This window comes from Pinus tabuliformis, chromosome 2_1, assembly GCF_031772625.1.
Source record: "Pinus tabuliformis cultivar Carrire ecotype Pingquan chromosome 2_1, CPIR1, whole genome shotgun sequence".
NCBI classification, from domain to species: Eukaryota; Viridiplantae; Streptophyta; class Pinopsida; order Pinales; family Pinaceae; genus Pinus; species Pinus tabuliformis.
In genome coordinates this window covers 520201743-520222201 of record NC_142299.1, presented here as the reverse complement: position 1 = coordinate 520222201, position 20459 = coordinate 520201743, and the positions used below count along the sequence as shown (strand labels likewise).

Here is a 20459-nt window from a genome sequence, read left to right as displayed (position 1 = left end):
CTCTAGAATCTAGCAGCAAGATGTACACAGTTCTAGATACTCATGTAGATGTACCATTTATGATAAGAACAAAATGCATAAGTAGAAATATCTTATATAATATAGGAGCATGGCAGATATAGCTCAAGATATTCATGTAGAAGAAGCATACCTAGTATAGGACCTCATACATGATGAAAGGAAAATTGCTCGTGTTAAGAATCTTAGAAGACCTACTTCATCAAAAGAAAGGACACATTTGCAAGGCAAGGATCTTTAAGATCCTATGATGGAATCTTCAAAAGAAGATTCATGAGCCAAGGCAGATGTCCCATTGGGAGTCTCATTCATGGGATTCAAGAAAAGGGATGATATGCAAGGAAGCTAGGATGAAGCAAGGAAGGCCACACCAAGGTCAATAAAATGAAGCAAGGATGATCAAAGGAGAATCAAGATGAGGTATGTATGCATCAAAGTTTAAGTCATGTTATCATTTGTATATTATTGAGTTATGGGTATAGATCTATAACACGATCAAGCATGAAAGAATCTCTTTCACCAAGGACATGCTCGAAGGCATGCTCTACAATGCGATGAAGGTCGAGAAAAGAATATGCTCACATAAGGAGCATAATTTTACTGGTAAGAAGCAAGAAGAAATGTTGACAAGTCAAGAAAGCAAGCAATGAAGGAATGCTCTCACAAGAAGCATTAGATGGTTGACCTATCTATCTGAGGAGAAGCAAATGAAAAAAAGAGATCAAGCATGTGAAAAACACCATGATCACCGAGAATCACTATCTGACAAAGGCCTTTAAGACATCTCCCGAAAGAACGAAGGACAAATCTGACAAAGAAAGGACCCTTGACACCAATGAAGGTCTTGGAGATACAAAAGGCGCAGATAACTGATTCTACCCTACACAGATGTCGTGATGAAGAAGCCATCCAACAAAAGAAAAAGCAATGTTGAAGCAATATCAGGATGAAGTCAAGATGGGCTACTAGGTCAAAGCATGTAACCTAGCAGATACTATGAAGCATCCATGAGCACAGTGTTTTGAAGCATGGACAAGATGACAAAGGAGTAGCCAAGATGACAAGAAAACCTGATAGTCACTTCCCACAAAGTAATGACATGACAAACCAAGAAGGAAAGTGATCGATGGATGGTGCCCTACCTAGAAGAAGTTCGAACAAAGACTTCATGACATCAAGAAAGAAAGGAAATCAAGCAGTTGAAGGACCCACGAAGAAGAAGTTGTTGATGAAGGAAAGAATCTCCACTTAAGAAGAAGCTCTGACAAGTCCCTGATCAAGAGGGAGTTTTTTGGATCACCCCTGATTACAAAGGAGTGACAATTGTGTTTTCCATTTCACGGGTCATGCACTAGACCATGACTAACAGTCGTAAGTATAGATGAAGGCCGTGAATGGAAATGTAGACACAAGACAGACACAACATTCTTGAATCTTGTCTTCACTTGGGAAGAAAGAATGGGAGGATTAGGTAATCATCTGGCATTTGATACTCTTTGAGGATGTGTGGGGCATCCAAGACAAGAGTAGGCAAGAGGACCAATATTCTTTGAGGGCTGGGAACCCAAGATAAGAATAGTGCTAGAAGGTCATACTCGGTGAACACCCGAGTGGGTATGTACCTTGAGAGACAATGATGAAGGTGTCTATAAATCATTGGTCTTGCCACCATTGTAGCTTATGGTCTCGAAAAGAGATGGAGATGTTAGTCAAGGCCTTGCACTATGACAATATTGATGAATATGATGCTATAACAGATGGATTGCAAATCCGGTTTCTCTTATGTGAATTCCTCAAGATTGAAAATTGCCAAAACACCTTGTAATGTTGTATGAATACCTCCCTAGTTAAGAGGGAGTGTTGAAGGAAATGTAACTAGGCTAGGTCTTCATAAATGTAATTTTGATATTTGTACTTATTCAAGAAAAGAGAAATTATTTTTATATTATTTATCAATGAGTGTCTTGCTCGTTGAAAATAGGTCAGGCACATTTTGAAGTGCTTCTAGAGAGTCAAAGTCAAAATGTAATTATGATGAGACCCCTTGAGGGCATGTTACATCATGTATGTCAATATACAAGGTCAAGGGAACGACTCCAAGCAAAGTCAAATCCTCTCCTAACATCAACGAAGTCTCCAAGCAGCTGCAGAACGAATAAAAGATGAATTATGATGAAATTATCATGTCGGCCTAATAGACAGTCAAGTCGGCCTGAAAAGGAGGGACACACCTCTATTTAAGAGGTTGTCCACTCCTCATACAATGCATCATCTTCACTCTGAAATCTGCAAGCAAGAGAGCACGAAGAAGGATGAATAAAAGCCAAGGAAAAGAGTTACAAGGGCAGTGTGGTAAGGATATAGAACAGCGAGGGTAAGAAGACGTTTTCTAGGGTTTCTGCAGTCACACGTGCGAAGATAGTGGAGGCTTCCTACGATCATTACAGCAGTAAATCTCAGTCACAAGTATTTTGGTTTTGGGCTAAGAAACAAGGATCATAAGGTCTCCCCAACCAACGAAGAAGAAAGAAAAGACAACGATGTGAAAGGAGACTGTTCTAGGGTTTCTGTTCACAAGTGCAGCAAGTAAACTTTGCAAATTTGGCAGTTGTTGAAGGCAGGAGCATGAATAGCCTCATTCAAATGTGTATCTAGGTCTACAAGATATACAAAGGAAAGCGAAGACTCTATCTAGAACAAAGTAAAGAAGCCCTAATATTCTAAGGTTTCCTAACTTAGACAAGCAGCAGAGGAAGGATGAAGTGCTAAGGAGCCAAGTGCCGAAAGACAGAGTTCCATGTGTTGGAAGTTATAGTGTAAAAAGAGGAAGGATTTGACTTATGCTTGGAGGATGTCCTAGTCAAGAGTCTAGGGTTTGGCAGTGGTTCAAATAAGAAGCTTCAATAAGAGAAAACTTACAAAAGGTTTTCCTCTCAAGAGTGGAGAGGTTTTGTCCCTGGTAGAGAGCCAAACTTTGTGTTCTTGTTATTTTGTTTTGGTAGCAGTTTGATGAAGTACACACATATGCACTAATAATAAGAAGAAGAAGAATAAGCTAACAAGAAAAGTAAAAAGACTTCACAAATTGTTATCAAGTAACGAAGAATCACACCACACTACTTTGCCCTAGATTCTTCAACAGCATCAAATGTATTTGGTTGGTTAAATATTCAATATGGATGTTTGATTACCAGATATTTTCTTTAATTCTGCTTTAAAACTCGACTTAGAGATTTATTCCTATTATGAATGAAAATTAGCCCTTTGAGATTCTTAGAAATATTTGGATTTTATAAGTGTTAAAGGTTTACTACATTGGTCATCCAATTCAATTAAAACCTTACTTAGATGCCTTGGCACATTTCCCCATCCTAGAACTGTCTACAAAGATACAACAGGATCAAAGGATCAAGCTGAAGTAGAGCTAGATCTAGGCCCTCGAGGGTAAGATCTAGTCTCTAGGAAATTTTTGCATGGCTATTCACAGAAGATTTTGCATCAAAATTCAGATCCGAAAAAGAAAATAAAATTTAAGACAAGGGTTTTCATTTTCATCCTTCCCGAGACCAGATCCAGCCTCTCCAAGCCCAACGTCGGCCTCTAAGGCCCCAACATCAACCTTTTAGCCCCTATGTCATCCTTTTTCGACCCTTTTAGGGCAGTTCGTGAACCCTAGAGGCCTCGACCTCCTCTCCAAGCCCCTACGCAGAGGATTTAAGCCCTTTTTAGGACTAGTCGTGGCCTTTTGGGGCCTCCACCTCCCTTTGGAAGCCTAGACAGCAGCCCTAAAGGGCTTTCGTAGCCTTTTAGGGCCTTAAACCCCCAACGTCTAGCCTTGGGCCTCCTCCTCCTCCAACATCCAGCCTCTAAGCCCCAGTGTTGTCTCTTTTTGGCCTCCTCTTTCCCTTTTAGCCCTTGATATGCCCTCTTGAGCCTCTCTTCCCTCAACGTTGGCCTTCCTTGGCCTAGCGTTGGCTTTTCTTGGCCATCTTCTGCCCTAATCTGCCTTAAACCCTAATCTGAAGTTTTGAGACTGATTCCTTGGTGGTTTCACAGATTTTTTAGCTTCAAAAGATTGGTTTTCAGGTGGCTTCTTCATCCTAAAATTTTCATCCTAAAATTTTGGGCCATATGGGCAAGTGCATCTACAAGGCCTTTGCCTAGGGTTTGACCTCTAAACCCTTGTCTTCTCTCTGTTTTATTACAGCTTTCAAATCATTGATATTTAGGCCCTAAAATCACATATAAATTGGTCAAAGTTGTTCAAAATAGCAAAATATTGATTTTCCTGAATTTTAGCCACTTGGGCACCTTAGATCTAGCCTAGATCTAATTTTATGCTTGTTGGAATTTACTGCATAATTGAAGATTTCAGATCTGAAATTTCTGAAGCATACACTAAAAAAGGGTCAAAATTTTGAAATTTTCAGTTTCCGGTCAATTTCCTATTTTGGGGCATTTTTGGCATTGTTTCTAACATCATTAGCTTGATGATCTGTGGCTTTTTTACTGTTGTAATTGAGCAGAGAGGCTCATTATACAACCCAGTATAATGTGTAACAGTGTCCGTCTATCATCAAAATTGAATTGAAATTTTGTTCATGTCCACCAAAATAAAAATTATGAAAAATCTAAAAACATAAAAAACCAAATAATTATACAAAACATTTAAATAATGTCGGCTCATAAAAAAATTTACACATGAAGAAATTGGATCCCCCCTCGGCTCATGTTAGATCCGTATTTAAGATGGATTTATGCTAGTAAATAGATCAAATCTGAAATATCTCTGAAAAATACATTTTTAAATGGCTAATTCATCTAATTTTTCAGTTAGCTAAGTTTGCTTAGCAATTGGGCCTTTCCTTGTGACTTTGGGCAAGCATAGGCATTGTGAAATTGCTATTTACATATTGTTTCATAATAATCACTTGTTTCTCATAAAAAGATCATAGGAACATAAAGTGCATAAGTGTCTTCATAGCTCTATATTTTGTTCCTAGCATTTACATGGTGAAAGTGGTTAACATTGTGTTGTTCTTGTGAGTTTATGTGTTATAAGAATTTATATTTCACATGTAATAAGCTCAGTCACCTAAAAGCACTTGAATCAAATCGTCTTGGTGATAAACCTCTTGAGCATATTGGTATCTTGTTGATTTGATTGAATTCCTCTTAATAATTGTCATTGCAGTGATAAGATCATTCTTAATCTTGTTTTGGGCATCTAAGTTTCCATTGGTTATCTCAATAGCAATATTTGGCTCATCTTAAGTATTGAATATTGGCATCTTATAGCTTTGTCGTTAATTGGTAAGTAATCTAACATCTTGAGGAATATCTTGTGAAGTTTGCACTTGTATCTTTCGGCATTTATTTTGTTAAGATTGTTATCTCAATATTGTTAAGTACTCTTGCATTAAGAATATTCACACTTAAGTACTTAAGTAACACAAACAATCTTAATTCAAGATAATTTCACTCATCATCTTGCATAAGCATTCTAGGATCTAGTCTACATTAAAAATTTACCTCGTATCATAAGCAAGGTTGATAGACCCTTTAGGGCAACCCTTTTCAAACTAGCTTGAGAGATTCAACTCTTCCTAGTAGTTAACATAGTGACCTTGCAATCGTCAGAGCCACAATCTCTGCAACGTCGAAGGCACTGGGTGAGTGGAACACAGGGGGAGGTATCATTAATCAGGTCGTTGTCTGCTTCTCGTTGGCTTCCATTTCACAACTTACTTTGAGGATTGTTTCTCAAAACAGTTAGGGGAAAGGTTCTACTTAGATTAGGCATATAATTAAAATTAACCAAAATCATTGCATCTCACATAGGTCCTAGGACTTGCATATCATATAGGTTAGTCAATCATTCAAGCAGCGGGTGTCCATCCAGTCACTTGGTTTAAATTTACCATAAGCAAGAATTGTGACTCCATTAAGGCACTGGCCTCATACACGAAAATCCAATCTAATTAATAATCTTGCTCAAAGTCAACCGAGTGGCTAGGCCACTCATTCGTGTCTCCCAAACAAGTTGGTTCCCAACTTGTTTTCCTTCACCTTATTCCAAAGGGACTACCCCCCATAACGTGTTGTTGGGAGACAGCTAGAACGGAGTGGGCAGGGATCAGAGTGACAGCCCCTACGCTAAGCGATTGTCGCAGTGCCTGTACAACCAGGCGACAACACGTACCATAGCCTTATTATAAGTTTGGTACAATACACTAGCTCTCCAAAAATCTAGCCATGGAAAACCATGAGAAACCCTAACTCAACCAAGGAGCACCAATATGCAAGAATCACTCAAACAAGTCTTTCAAGGCAAGATGTCCTCAAGGGTGCCATTGGAATGAGACCGGCTTTGGTTGCAACAATCACACTTATAGCTCAGAAATTGAACACATTAATTTTTCATATGCAAACAGTAATTGTTATGCATTAACCTAAACAATCAAATACAAAGCACACACAATGGACAACACCAAATGCATGTCAAGCAGCATGAACTATGCCTAACACACATACATCATTACAATACAAGATGTTATGTTACAATGGGGCTTGCAAACATGCCACAACTTGTATGATACAAAACAATATGTGGCTAAGTTGTTCTGCAACTTGTCATTGTCTTTGCCTTTATAGGAACTCCTTGCTACAATCAAACCTGCTTGTCTAACTATCGTCACAACCAAACCCTGTCTCTTTGGGTCACACTCTATCCATTTGCTTAGCTACTTGTGCACTTGTTCCCTTTTGACTTGCTCCCTTTGCTCTTTGTTCTTTGTTCTTTCACTTCGACTTCTTGTTGTGTCTTGTGTTTGGCTCATCTAACCTCCCACTATATATGTGTCCATCCATTCCCACAATTGTCACGTTGTTTGGTGTTCTAACCAATCCAACCTTTCATATCGTCATATGCATGTGCCTATTCCAACCCATGGGGCATCATACCATTTGGTGAAGAATCACATTGACTCACCAACCATTGCATGGATACACCCAAGACATCATGTGCCCACCAACTTGTCCATTCTGTGAGTCATTTGCCTCAACCCACCTTTGTCCAATTCAACCCCATCCTTGTTTTGTGCCATCTAAACTAGTGTTTACCTTACGCAAACTCGTCTAACTAAAATGCTATCTCACCTTGCCTTCTACAAACTTGTCTCATCGAGCCAAAGTCTTATGCAAGTAACAGACGTGAATCTCCTTGGATAATACATCTAGTTTGTGCGTCAAGGCACTTCTACCCACTCCCAATATAAAGATGTCACCATCCCATCTCCATTCCATCTAAGGATGCCTCTAACTGACCGACCAAGTCTCTTGCTCATCATGGTAACCCTAATATTTCTTCTTGTCGAGGTGTTTTTTCAAACAGGCAGAGGTGTCATGCACCCTCCCAACCTATGTCCTTACATCCTCCCTAACCAAAAGTTGTTGCCATCCCTAGCGACATCCACAAAATCTATTGTCTCAAAGTCTCTACCTAAACTCATGACTCTACCCACAACTCGATCTACTAGAAGCCCCAAATTCTACAACTAGAAAACTTGAATTCCCCCATTGGAAACCTCAAATTTCCTCAACCCTACTTAGACTAGCTCCTGCATGATCTCTACCCAAAGTCAGTCCTACCATTTCACCTCAAGAATGAATGTCATCCTTGCCCAACTCTGTCACATTGACCCATGCCATTGCTATCCTATTGTCGTTTCCTTATACAATCCACCTAAACATTAAACCATGGAACTCATCATTGCTCACTTAATTCGATCGTTTATGCTAGGTCTTGACACATTGCCAACCTTAAGTTTTGCACTTGTTGGGTAGTTAATTCCAATCGTCACATGCAACTCCTAAGAGGCACTTCCTCATGCCAAACATAGCATTTTTGTTCACAAATTCGTCTTCCTGCCCAACCTCCAAGGTCAAGGTAAAGTTCTTCTCTTTACCCATGGCTACTAAATCGTTCTCACGACTCATCATGCCAATTGCTACCAAGTTGTCCAACTGTCGTTCACAACTCACTATGCTAAGTATTATCTTCCCTAACCCAACAACTATCAATTCAGACTCTTTACAAAACATTTTCTTTATTGTTCCCAAGGTCACACAGCCCACTTCTTGGCAGTGTGCAGGGAAAACATCATGTTTGGTTTGTGCTTTGTGCACAAGTAACTCAAGACCAACCTGACTTCCTTCAGTGTGCATCCTAACTCTTCAAGTTGTTTCGTGGTCAGCTAGAAATCCTATACGCTCATGGATTTTCTACAAAAGTTCACAATGGCTATAGGGTGACATTCGTCATCTCCTACTTCTACATCCCCAACCAAATGCGGGTGGGCAAGTGCCTTCGTGCATTGCCTAGACTCCACACTTGGTTCATTTATTGTTAGTAGAACATTGAATCATTTTGTTGCAACTTGCTCACAACTCGATTAGTAGCAAGGCAACTCCTTCCCAATGACTTCCACAAGAGTTACAAGGGTTGACTTCAACTCATCCTCGTGTTCTTGCTTCTAGTCCTACAAGCTTTGCAACTAAGTAGTCTTCTCCACCACTGACTTTGTCAATGTCTCCATTATTGTCAACCTTCGTTCTACTTAACCCATGCCACCCAAAGATGCCATGTCCAGAATCACTTATTTTTGTTTAGGTTGCTTGCAAGGTCTATACACACACCTGATGAATTTTTCAATCAACTTTGTTGCCTCAAAATCTAGCAGGTCTTGTGAGGGGAGCTCACAAGACAAGAACTAGACCAAGGGACAACAATGAGGTGGAGGCCCACTGTCACCACAACACACCACCTCCTACTCTTTAGTGGATTTTCACCACAAGGGAGGCTTCCCGGTTTAGGTCACCTAGAGGATATTCTTGGTATAGGGTTCAAAGGTGACAATTGAATAGGCTCAGACGGGGTACTCAGACTAAGAACAAGGCTCAATTCTATGTAATAAGGAGAAGCATACCCTCAAAGGAACCTATAAAGGAGGTTGAATAGGCTTACTCGAGATACTCCGACTAAGGACAAGGCTAGACAAGGAATAGCATACCTTAGGAGCAGCGTACAAAAGATTCAAGTAGAGCACTCTAACTAAGAACAAGACTCAATCCAATGAAATAAGGAATAACATGCTCTCCAAGGGACATATCAAAAAGTACTTATTCCCTAGGGTTTAAGGGATAAGCAATGATAATGGCATACAAAGGCAAATAAGACCAAGAAAAGGCTTATGGAAATTGGTATGATCAATAAAAGAAGTAAAAAGCCTTCAAGTGATCCGAAGTTGAAGCCTTAGTTCAGAATTAGGGTTTTTCTAGCCCTAGAATTGGAAGCAATTTCAACCATGCAAATTGCTAGATTTTGATGTTTTAAAGCTTAGTAAGGTGAAACGACTTCAAATTAGTTCAATGTCAAAGCCCTAGTTAAATTCTACTTCAAACCTTAACCCTAGCGGCGACCTTGAAGGGCCGAAATTTTCAGGGCTCGAAAATTTAGGGGCTGAAATTTTAGGACTAAAATTTTTAAAATCCAAAATTTTGGAGTTGAAAATTTAGGGCCAAAAATTTATCGATCAAAAACTTTGGGGCTTGAAATTTTAGGGCCGAAAAATTTCAAGGCCAAAAATTTAGGAGACGAAGTTTTAGGGCCAAAAATTTAGGAGACAAAGTTTTAGGGCCAAAATTTTCAAAGCTGAAGTTTTAGGAAGAGAAGAAAAAGAAGAGATTTTTGAAGTTTTCTATTTTTTTTTATCATCTATGTGGAAGGTCAGTGCCTTGACCTTGGGTGATGGAGTTTATTGGATACCTTCTTAAGAGAAAAATACTAAACCCTAGCAACAACAAAGGGAACATGAAACCCTTGGTTCGAAACCCTACGTATCATTTTTGTGAGGGAGCAAACTCAATGAGGAGAGCTAGTTGAAAGATTCACTCATGGGATTGTCGCACAAATTCTATGATAAGTAATGCATATAATAACATTGCTAAGATTCCACAAACAAATTTTCAACGATAACTAGCACATAGAAACACTAGACAATTAACCATTCCATGCAATAGCCAAAAAAATACAAAGATATATCAAATACAAAGAACAATTACAAGATAGAATGCATGAACCAATCCATTATTGCTCCACAATGACATCTCCAATACCAAAGAATAGCTCCATAAGCAAAAATCCATAATAGATCACATCTCCACAAGATACAAGACGAATTTCAACTAGGTTGAAATCTTTTAGAGAGACACAACATATCCACAAGTGGTGATCAAAATGAAATGTGAATAACCTCTATTTATATGAGGTTTATCTCACTTATCTTAACCTAATGAAGCCCCTAAAAACAAGTTTGATCTTAAATGAACTTGGGTTACAAGCCCACCCATCAGCTAATGATAAAATAAACCAAATTAGCCCACGCGTGTGAGTTGCAACCTCTCCTAATGTAGACATCATGCCTAATTAAGGCTCCAAATGCCATGCTAAGGTGTGTGTAGACACTTGGGTGATCCAAAATTTGAGGGATGGCCCTCAAATCCACTTCAATATCTCTTCCAGGGTCCCAAGTGTAGCTAAGTTACCATTAAGTGGTCTCCATGGGTCTCCAAATGTCAAGTAAGGCCTCCTTCTCTCTAGCGTTAGGGCTTCCTCTAGTGCAACAAGCCCTCCCTAGTCTCTCAATGGGAGACCATCCTCATTTGGGCTCTAAATCAACTCCTGCCCATCAAGTTGTATCAAGGCTAGCCTGGGGGCACACTAGGTCCAGTGATGTCATCATGAAGAATCCTCGAATCCAGGTCAAAGTTGACTAGCGTACTGGGTCTTAGAGGTACTCAAGGGTACTGGGTCTTAGAGGTACTCAAGGGCATGTGTCATATGCTAACACTGTCAGGAGGCTCCAGTCTCTCAATGTTACATCTTCTTAGGCCATGTACTTCTCTAAAAGGCCTGGGTACTTGTGGAGTGAGTGGAGTGAGTGCCCAAGGCCTAGGCTGCAGTGATCCACCTGACAAAAGCAACATGTATTCTATTGAAAGCGACCATCCATCAAAGACAAGACCAATAATGCATATAAGTGAACCAAACTCGAATTTTAAGGGCATATTAATACATCAAACAAAGATCACCTCCCAAAATCAGGACAAAGCCCTCACAAAAGCGTTTTCCCCCTTTGTGGGGTGGCTAATGGATAACCCTATTAGGCGCTTCTAATTTCTAACCCCTAAGGGGAAGTGACATGTCCCTGGTCCACCCTTCAATTGATAGGCGTTGTTCTATAATAGTGTGGTAATGGAGGGGAGAAGGTTTCATGTTCAAGTGCCATGGTCAAAGGGAGTAGCTGATGGAGGTGTCTACATCCTAAGTGTATGGATGTGGGGAGGGAGCATTCATGGATGCATGAGATACCAATTCGACTTGATTTTTCCACCCGTGTTGTGAGCCTTTTACTTCTTGATTATTCCTTGTATTACCAGTTATAGCTTGCTCTTTATGATGTAGCAGTTTTACCCCTTTAAGATGAGTCAGTTTATCGCTCATCTAGGTTGGGACATGCAAGCGTTCCTTTTTTATGCAAGGGAGTATCTCATGTGCAAAAGAACTAGGTGATGGCCATATAAGGCAAGTAGAGCTCATGGTAGGCTACATTCCTTACTATTGGGCAGGCTTCCCTAAGTTGTTGTGCTTTGACCGAAGTATCATATTGTTGTGGAAACTTGATATTCTTGCATACATTATATGGTTATTGAAGCTCTTTATATTCATACACATTGTTTATAAATGTGTATTATTGTTAAAGATTTATTGAAGAAACTCTCACCAGAAAATAAACACTAGGGAAAAAATTACCCTAGAACATTACAACAACAACCACCAATTGAATAGGAAGGTGGGCATACAACATTGATTGTGACTCACTATTCCTCGGCGTCTATCATCCATCCAACAATGTGCCTATGGTGCAGAATGTTAGTTTTTGTAGCATCAAATGTGTTCTAGCCACGAAATTTGGTGGAGGCACTAGAATAGATGAGCTCTCAAAAACCCAGAATCGTTTCTGGAAATTACACCTAGAGATGGCTTAATTAGATTATTAACCAAATTTTTAATATTTCCTAAGTCTAAACTTAGGAAAATTGGTTAATTAATCAAAACTAATTAAGTCAAAGTGCGAATTATCTAGAAACTCACACGGATCAATCCAGAAATGATAAGATTCATTGATTAAGATTTAATATTGGTCGTTGGAGTCCCAAACGGAAGATATAAGAAAGGATCAATGTGGTGATGGAGAATAGACCAAAGTCACTTGGAGAATTCAATTTTCCAGAATAGCAGCAATAAATTGCCGAAGAGTTCGAGCTTCAGTGAGGAAGAAGAAACAGTGTGGGGCAGGGGCAGTGAGGCTGGAGGAAGTTTTCCAGATCTAGTGAGTGCATTTGCAGAGAGGCAAAAGAGCCACAGTGAGGCTGACGCAGGGACTGCGCAGTAGCCTCTAAAGGCAGTTTGATTTGCAAATTCGGGAAGTCGTTTCAATGTTCCGGTGGCAGAAGAATTTTGCGGAGGTCAAGAGAAGCGTTTTCAGAGTAAGTGGCAAACAGAAGAAGCAGCTCAGATTGAGATTCAGGTCGTACGAATTAAAGCCTGCATAGAGCCCACGCAGAGGGTGACGTAGGACAATTTGTAGAGGGTTTTAGCGGCTAGTCTTCAGTGTTGGATTTCCCTGTGGAGTGAGGAAAATTCCTCACTACATTTTTGCCAGTATTTATCTCTGTAGGATTGCCAAATTCTGCATCCAAATTATTGTACTCAAATTTCAATGTTGCACCAATTTTCCCAAGTTGGGTTTTTCCGAGGACAATTGTCCAAAAATAACGATGTCAATTTTATGTGTGTGTGCTAGATTTTCTAAGTTTCCAACACTTTTTTATTTCTGCAGTTTTATTTGTGAAGGTTGCAGTGTGATTTATTTAGTATTTGCCATAGCAAATAAATTATTAAATTAATTAACAATTAAAAGAATAATTTCCAGTTGTTACAATAGGATTTCAGTTTTGGAATTTTCACATGGTATTAGAGCGTGAGTGATCAGTCGGGAAGCTCAGAAGCGAAAGAGGGAATTTCGTTGTTCAGTAGGAGCGGCAGGCTGAAATTCCTAGAGGCAGTGCAGTCCATTGCCAGACAAGATGAGTTGCTTGGGGAAGTTCAACTTTTCAATGCGAAGTGGCAAAAAAACTCGACTTTCCAGATTGAGTGATTCCAGCAGGCAGAGGGAGCAGCAACAGCTCAGTTTTTTGCTACGCAGATTCCTTGGTTGGATGCAAAGCGTTTTGCAGCAGCAGAACCAACGTCGGGTGGAAGGAAAAAGCACACAACAAAGGGAAATTTTCTCTCAGGGAACATCGAGTCTCAGAAGTTTGATTTTCCTGGCAGATTAGCAATAGTTGAGTGCAAATTTCCTCACTCCATAAGGAAGTGTGTATAGCAAAGCAACAACCAAGCAAAGAGAAAGAGAGAGTTTTCGACTTTATCAGAGATGGCCACAACGGGTCTTAGAAATCAGGATAAGTTGGATGGTGCTTCCAACTATGTCCTCTAGAAGGCTAGGTTGTCCTTCCTTCTAGATGAATATGGCCTGAAAGCCTACATAGATAATGTGGTGGCAGTTCCCCGAGATGCAAACCAGCTCAAGGAATACAAAAAGGAAATCGCAAAGGCGAAGTGGTTGATCCTAGATGGAGTTGAGGACCATAGAGTCTCACATATAGCAGCAAAGGGAACGGCCAAAGAGATGTGGGATGTTCTCTCCATGCTATACTAGGGTACTTCCGAGCAGTGGAAGATATTCCTGGAAGAAAAGCTTAGATGCATCATGATGCATAAGGGGGAAGGCATAGATCCCTTCCTCACCAAGATTCAGGAGGTCCGAGACCAGCTTGCAGTTGTTGGGGCAACACCTCAACCTTTAGAGCTAGTACGGTTGGCACTAAACAGTGTCTCGGAGGATTGGCAAGTCTTCGTCCAAAGTATATTGGGCAGAGACATGCTACCAGGATGGGACAAAATGTGAGCTAACTTGCAACAGGAAGAGTTGATGCAAACTCTGCTAATGAGCTCCATTAGTTGCAGCAGTAGCAGCAGACAGAAGGATGTGAAGGAGGAGGTGAATGTGGCCCTCACATCAAAGGGTCCCAGTCAAGGGCAGGGGTAGTAGAAGAAGAAGGACCTATCTAACGTCAAGTGCTTTAGGTGTGGCGAGTTTGGCCACTACAATACCCAGTGTCCTCTCAAAAAGGAGGACAAGCAAGAGAAGCAGGACCAAGCAGCAGCACATGCTAAGATAGATAGGTTGTCCTCCAGGTTGGAGGAAGACTTCGCAATGATGGCAGCCATACCTCTAGGAGTGAGGTGGGGTGACTTGGAGTTGTAGCCCCAGAGAGCTACAGAGATTGGGTAGGGTCCTTGAGGAGTCCACCTCATGGATCATTACCTAGCTACGAGGGCCCACAGTATTCAGTAGCAGGATGGATCAGTGGCAGCTGATGCAGTCAATACCAAAGTGATAGTTGCAGACCAGTGTGCAAATGTAGTGTTCACAGCAAAGTAAGTGTCTTAGTAGCAAAGTCAGCAACAGCTCAAATTCTTCAGTGACAGTACAGATGCTAGTAGCAGTCAGAGACTCAGGGGACATATGCATCATACTGAACACAGTTGATTCAGTATTTTGGATGCTTCTCAGTGGCAGCAGCAACAGATGACAGGGAGTTGTAGTGTAGATACAGAGTTGGCAGCAGTGTGGCAATGTCAGCAGCAACACAGATGCAGCATCAGAGTTGCGTAGTGGTTGGTGGGCAGTATGGCCAGACATCAACAGCGTGATAGGGGGTGATACAGAGACAGGGTGTTATGGCAGGATGTGCAGCACTAGAAAGAACACAGACCTCGCTAAGAGGGAGTGTTAGTTTTTGTAGCATTGAATGTGTTCTAGCCACGAAATTTGGTGGAGAGGCTGGAATACATTAGATCTCCAAAACCCAAAAATCGTTTCTGGAAATTCCACCTAGAGATGACTTAATTAGATTATTAGCCAATTTTTTAATATTTCCTAAGTTTAAACTTAGAAAAACCAATTAATTAATCAGAATCTATTAAGTCAAGGTGTGAATTATTTAGAAACTCGCATGGATCAAACCAGAAATTATCTGAGCCATTGATTAAGATTTAATCTTGGTCCTTGGAGTCCCAATAGGAAGATATAAGAAGGGATCGATGTGGTGATGGAGAATGCACTAGAGTCACTTGGAGAATTCGATTTTCCAAAGTACAAGCAGTCAGTTGCAGGAGAGTTCGAGCTTCATTAAGGAAGAAGAGACAAGGAGGGGCAGGGACAGTGACGTTGCAGGAAGTTTTCCAGATCCGGTGAATGCATTTGCAGAGAGGTAGAAGAGCCACAGTGAGGCTGACACGGGGACTGCACAGTAGCCTCTAAAGGAATTTCAATTTGCAGATTTGGGAAGTCGTTTTAGTGTTCAGGAGAAGCATTTCCAGAGTCAATGGCAAACAGAAGAAGCAACTCAGATTGAGATCCAGGTCATACGAATTAGAGCCCACGCAGAGGGTGATGTCCGGCAATTCGTAGAGGGTTTCAGAGGCCAATCTTCAGTGCCCAATTTCCATGTGGGGTGAGGAAAATTTCTCACTAGATTTTTGCCAATATTTTTCTCTGTAGGATTGCCAAATTCGACATCCAGATTATTGTACTCATGTTTCACTGCTGCACCGGTTTTCCCAAGTTTGGTTTTTCGGGGGACAATTGTCCAAAAGTAACGGTGTCATTTTTATGTGTGTGTGCTAGATTTTCTCAATTTCTAACGCTATTTTGTTTCCGCAATTTTATATGTGAAGGTTGCAGTCCGATTTATTTAGTATTTTCCATGGCAAATAAATTGTTAAATTAATTAACAATTAGAAAAATAATTTCCTGTTGCTGCAATAGGATTTCAATTTTGGAATTTTCACACATAAAACTTCTATGCTCAAAACACCACAGCCAAGCTCCTAGTTGAAACCACAGAGCCAACCTCTTGCTCAAAATTATACTGCCAACATCCTTCTCGAAATTGTACAGCCAGCCTCTTGCTCAAAACTGCCAACAATGGTGCCATCATTTTCACTCCATTGTTACATTGACACTCTTCAGTTGGGCTTCAAAGGTCAAAACTCAAGGTACTCTACTGTCCGCTATATACCATCAAGGAATCATCATTAAATCTATGTCATCATGTCATCAATTTCTTCATTTTGCATTATCTTAGTGTGTTTTGTTCATTGTCAAACTCTTGAATGCTTTTTTTATGTTGTTGCAGTGCAATTCTATTGGTTATGGTTCTAATCTAGGTCTTCAATGTATTCAATGATCTATGGCATCTAAAAATTTTGAAGTCTTCAAATGCATGTATACAAGAATCACAAACTATACTTAACTCTAACTTACTCTAGGCAAATTCTTACTTGCCAAACTTTCCTATCTAAGACTCGACAAAGGAATGTGACAATGGACAACTTTTCCCTCTTTCATTTGACTATCTATACTAGGCTCCACTAAGACCCTGGTATAGAAATAATCATTCCCACCTATCACACAAGCGATTCAAGTTCAATCTCTGACAACAACACCCAATGCAGCATTCAAGAGTAAACTAACAGCTGCACTGGGAAAAGGAAATACAACAAGGCAAACACAAAATAAACAACATGAAGAAACGGGAAGCTGACTTCACACATTCCCAGGCATGTATTTCATTGATATATGCGATTACATAACTTATGACTTTCAATCTTGATGACTATTGCACTTCATGACTATTCGTTTCATATGAGACACACATTCACATATCTACTTGTCACGTACTCTTCATGAATCATAACTTATCATGCTTAAATCACTCTAGTAAAGTCACTTTATAAATATAATGACATTAATTACATAATGGCATTTACACATTAGTCCTCAATGGCCTCCCAACACAGAGTTCAGAGATGCATGAAAGGTACGCAGTTTGATTCTGAATTCTAAGATTGTTCCAGTTTCTGAGTCACTACTACACGTTTCTCAGACAGTATATGTTGGCGTTTCCATTTTAGAAAAGACCACCTAGTGAATATGCCAATGAAACGTCCATCCAGTGATTGTCTTACGGTACCGTTGGATTTACATCTCAAAACACCGAATGTCCTTCTTAGGTGCTGCTGCTACATAATGTGTTTTTTCTTTTTGCAACCAACTATGTCCCTGTTGCAGGCATATCCTGACTGGGAGGTGTTTCTTCCTATTGAAAATATAGCCAGCAAATGTTTTCTAGACTGGGTGCATTTCTGAGAGCCAAAAATGAACCAATCTGGAAAGCAACCAATCAGGTGCATTTCCAAGATAGACCTGAACCCACAATTTAAAAAACCATCAAAACAAAGATTCCAGAACTGGTAGGGACTCGAAAGGGAGAAACTTAGATTGATGAACCAACCAGATATAGAGGTATATCATCCCAAAGGATAAAAGTTTGTAGCAAAGCTTCTAGCGATATTAAGTCCATGTGTCATCAAGTACCAAAACATATCCTGGAAGAAGACAGTATCAAAAGAACAAGATCCATTGCCCTGTCCACCAAAGGAAGTAAGGGATCAAGAGATGCAGGAAATAGCATCCTAACGGAATCCTAACAATCTTTGGGTTCTTCTCCGAAAAGAGGTAACAACAATTTTATTGGCATTGTCACACAAGAAGGCTACCCGGAAAAAAAGAGGCAATCGTTAATGTAAACTTGGGTTTTCAGAATCTGAAAGTTGAAAGTCAGGTGCTGTTCGACAAGTCTATGAGCCTGAAGTCTACGTCGGAGTAGTATCTCATGAATTTCTTTGTATTACAACACTGGGAAAGTTGGAGTTTTCTTCGTATTACAACACTGGGAAAGTTGGAGTGCATTGCATATTGTCTTGGAAATGTATAAGAAGTTATTTTTATCAAAAAAACTAATGGAGATCCTTAAAAGTAGGAAATTATTGGATATAGATAATGGAATCATCTGAAAGAGGACCTACAAAGTACCTCAGCACTTCTAAGCGAAGTTAATACCAGACCGAGGGAGGCTCATACCCAACTTGCACCCCAACGCCAACTTCCAGGCTGAATTAGTTCATAATTCTAATCCAGCCGAACTTTTAGTGTCTGCAAACTAGTGTCATGCAGTGGTCTTATTGTAATCATATTCACATTCTACTTTATTCATAAGCCCTTAAAAGTGACAGACTTCCTACTAATGATAATGAAATGGATACAATCAAATCAAAAAATATGGATCCAATGCTCCTCATTGTCTGTAACTAAGTTTATGCAGAGAAGGAATGATGTGTGTACCAGATTAGAATTCCAGTTGTCCATGTCCAGAACTTTGATTGCAACGACCTCCTTAAACGGAACACACAAAGCCCTGTACACTTTTGCAGTGGTGCTCACACCCACTTCCTCATACAAGCTGTAATCAGATGGGTTCATTGGATAATTCTTCCCAGCTCTCAGGCTGAAGCTCTTTGAATTCCGCACAATATTCTTCTTACTTCGCCCTGCTTTTTTGGGCTTAAAAAGCCCTCCAAAGCAGCCCGCGGGCTTCCATGGATCCATAGCAAAGAGCTCTAAGCTCTTCGGATTATTTGTAGGCCATGATCAGATAGCAATACCCGTATGTCTATATATAGTATATGTTAGCGTGAGTTCATCGAATTCGACCATTAGACAGTTTTCTTGCACAGCCCACGAGATTCCCAGAGTGGTAATGAAGAGGGATGACGGTATGTCCGCTGTGAAAAGCCGAAGCCGAGGGAAATTGCTCACAGATTTTTGGGATTCGGGTTATAATGCAGAGGGATTTATTGCCGAAGAATCTCTGTTCAGAAGCACAGGGATGCAATCACACCCTATGACCATGACTCTTGATTTTATTGAAAGGATCTCCAAAATTATGAATAATTAGTCCACTTTTAGCTACATAGAAAAATAGCGGTGGTGTTGGAACCTCCTGTACCCTTGGGACATCCCATATGGCTGATCTGAGCTTCCTAAACTTTTAGCTACATAGAAAAATAGCGGTGGTGTTGGAACCTCCTGTACGCTTGGGACATCCCATATGGCTGATCTGAGCTTCCCAAGTTACGAGCTTCCCAGGTGAACAAGGTAATCATAATAAGCATGAAGCTACCTCTCTTGTAGCTTCATATACTAAATATACATCTTGTGTGCTTGATAATCGAGAGTAGTTGGAAGGATTTAAAAAATGGATTTGAATATCATTAGATATAACTGTATGAATTATGATTTGTGGATTTGTTATATGTTTTCCATGGTAAATTGTGAAAGTGATTATATCTAACGTTGGTCCTCTTGGAGGGAATAGAGGGAAAAAGGGAACTTTGTAATATTGGAAAAGTTTATATTATATTTTTGGATAGAATTAATAAGAATTTATTGGAGTTATAATTTTGGGGCGTATATAATTTGAGTATTCAAAATATTTTTAGGGATGTTGAATTAATTTATGTATTAAAAATATATTTTAAATAATAATAAAAACATAATTTTATAATCAAATTAAAAAGTCAAAATTTAAAACAATTAAATTGTGTTTATAAATATTTATTATTTTTTATAGTTTTGTAAAATAAAATTATAAAAAATATTAAAATTTTGATTTTGAAAATTCGCTCTGCAACTCGGCTCCCGCTCTGCAAACCCTCGAGATCCGCATCTCGCGCGTTCTGTAGACAGCGAGCGCGCCCGCTCTCTGCCGCCCTGATCCCTGCGGGCGTGTCCGCCTGGGGCTCTCCTTCATACTGCGGTCGGACTGGTTCATGGAGGACCGCGTTGCTACCTGCTAGCTTTTGACAGGCCCGTTCCCTAGGGCTTGCGACCATGGAGGTGTTGGGCACTCCCCAGGCGCCTCTACCTTCTCCTCCGCCGCTCTCGCCTTCTGAGGCCTTCAATCGGCTCTTGGCAGGGCTCCCAAAGAAGAAGAATTCTGAAGCTGCGAAATTTGTAAAAAAGTTGGATGATATTCCTGTGATCTCCCTTCCTCCAGAAACCTCGATCCAAGTTGCATTGTCTTTGGCCGAACTGGCTCTCACTGACCAATTCACTAGGCTATGGCCGTCCCCAAAATCCACTGAGAGTTGGGTCAACAGAAACTGGGCATCGTTGATCAAAGAAAGTGTTACCTCTTACTTTCTGGGGAGAGGATACTTCCTCTTCGAATTCACTTCAAAGGATGACAAAGATCTGATCTTCCAAAACGGCCCCTACTTCATGGGCCCTCAGGGTTTGTATCTGAATAAATGGACTCCGGACTTCGATCCGGCAGTAGATGTGCCC

At 40.2% G+C, this 20459-nt stretch overlaps 1 protein-coding gene across 4 annotated transcripts in view; it reads right to left on the bottom strand.

Moving 5' to 3' along the window:
* Positions 1-19332, bottom strand: part of LOC149201234 (uncharacterized) — a 243426-nt gene extending 224094 nt beyond the window's left edge. For 2 of the 4 annotated variants that reach the window (XM_089402895.1, XM_089402898.1), the window contains exon 1: positions 18456-19331. In XM_089402895.1, coding sequence (XP_089259021.1) covers positions 18456-18719 — 264 coding nt within the window. In that variant the 5' untranslated portion in view covers positions 18720-19331. Of the gene's footprint in view, positions 1-18455 lie in introns of all 4 variants that reach the window. The other 2 variants (XM_089402896.1, XM_089402897.1) reach the window with 2 other exon arrangements.
* Positions 19333-20459: the final 1127 nt, after the last annotated feature.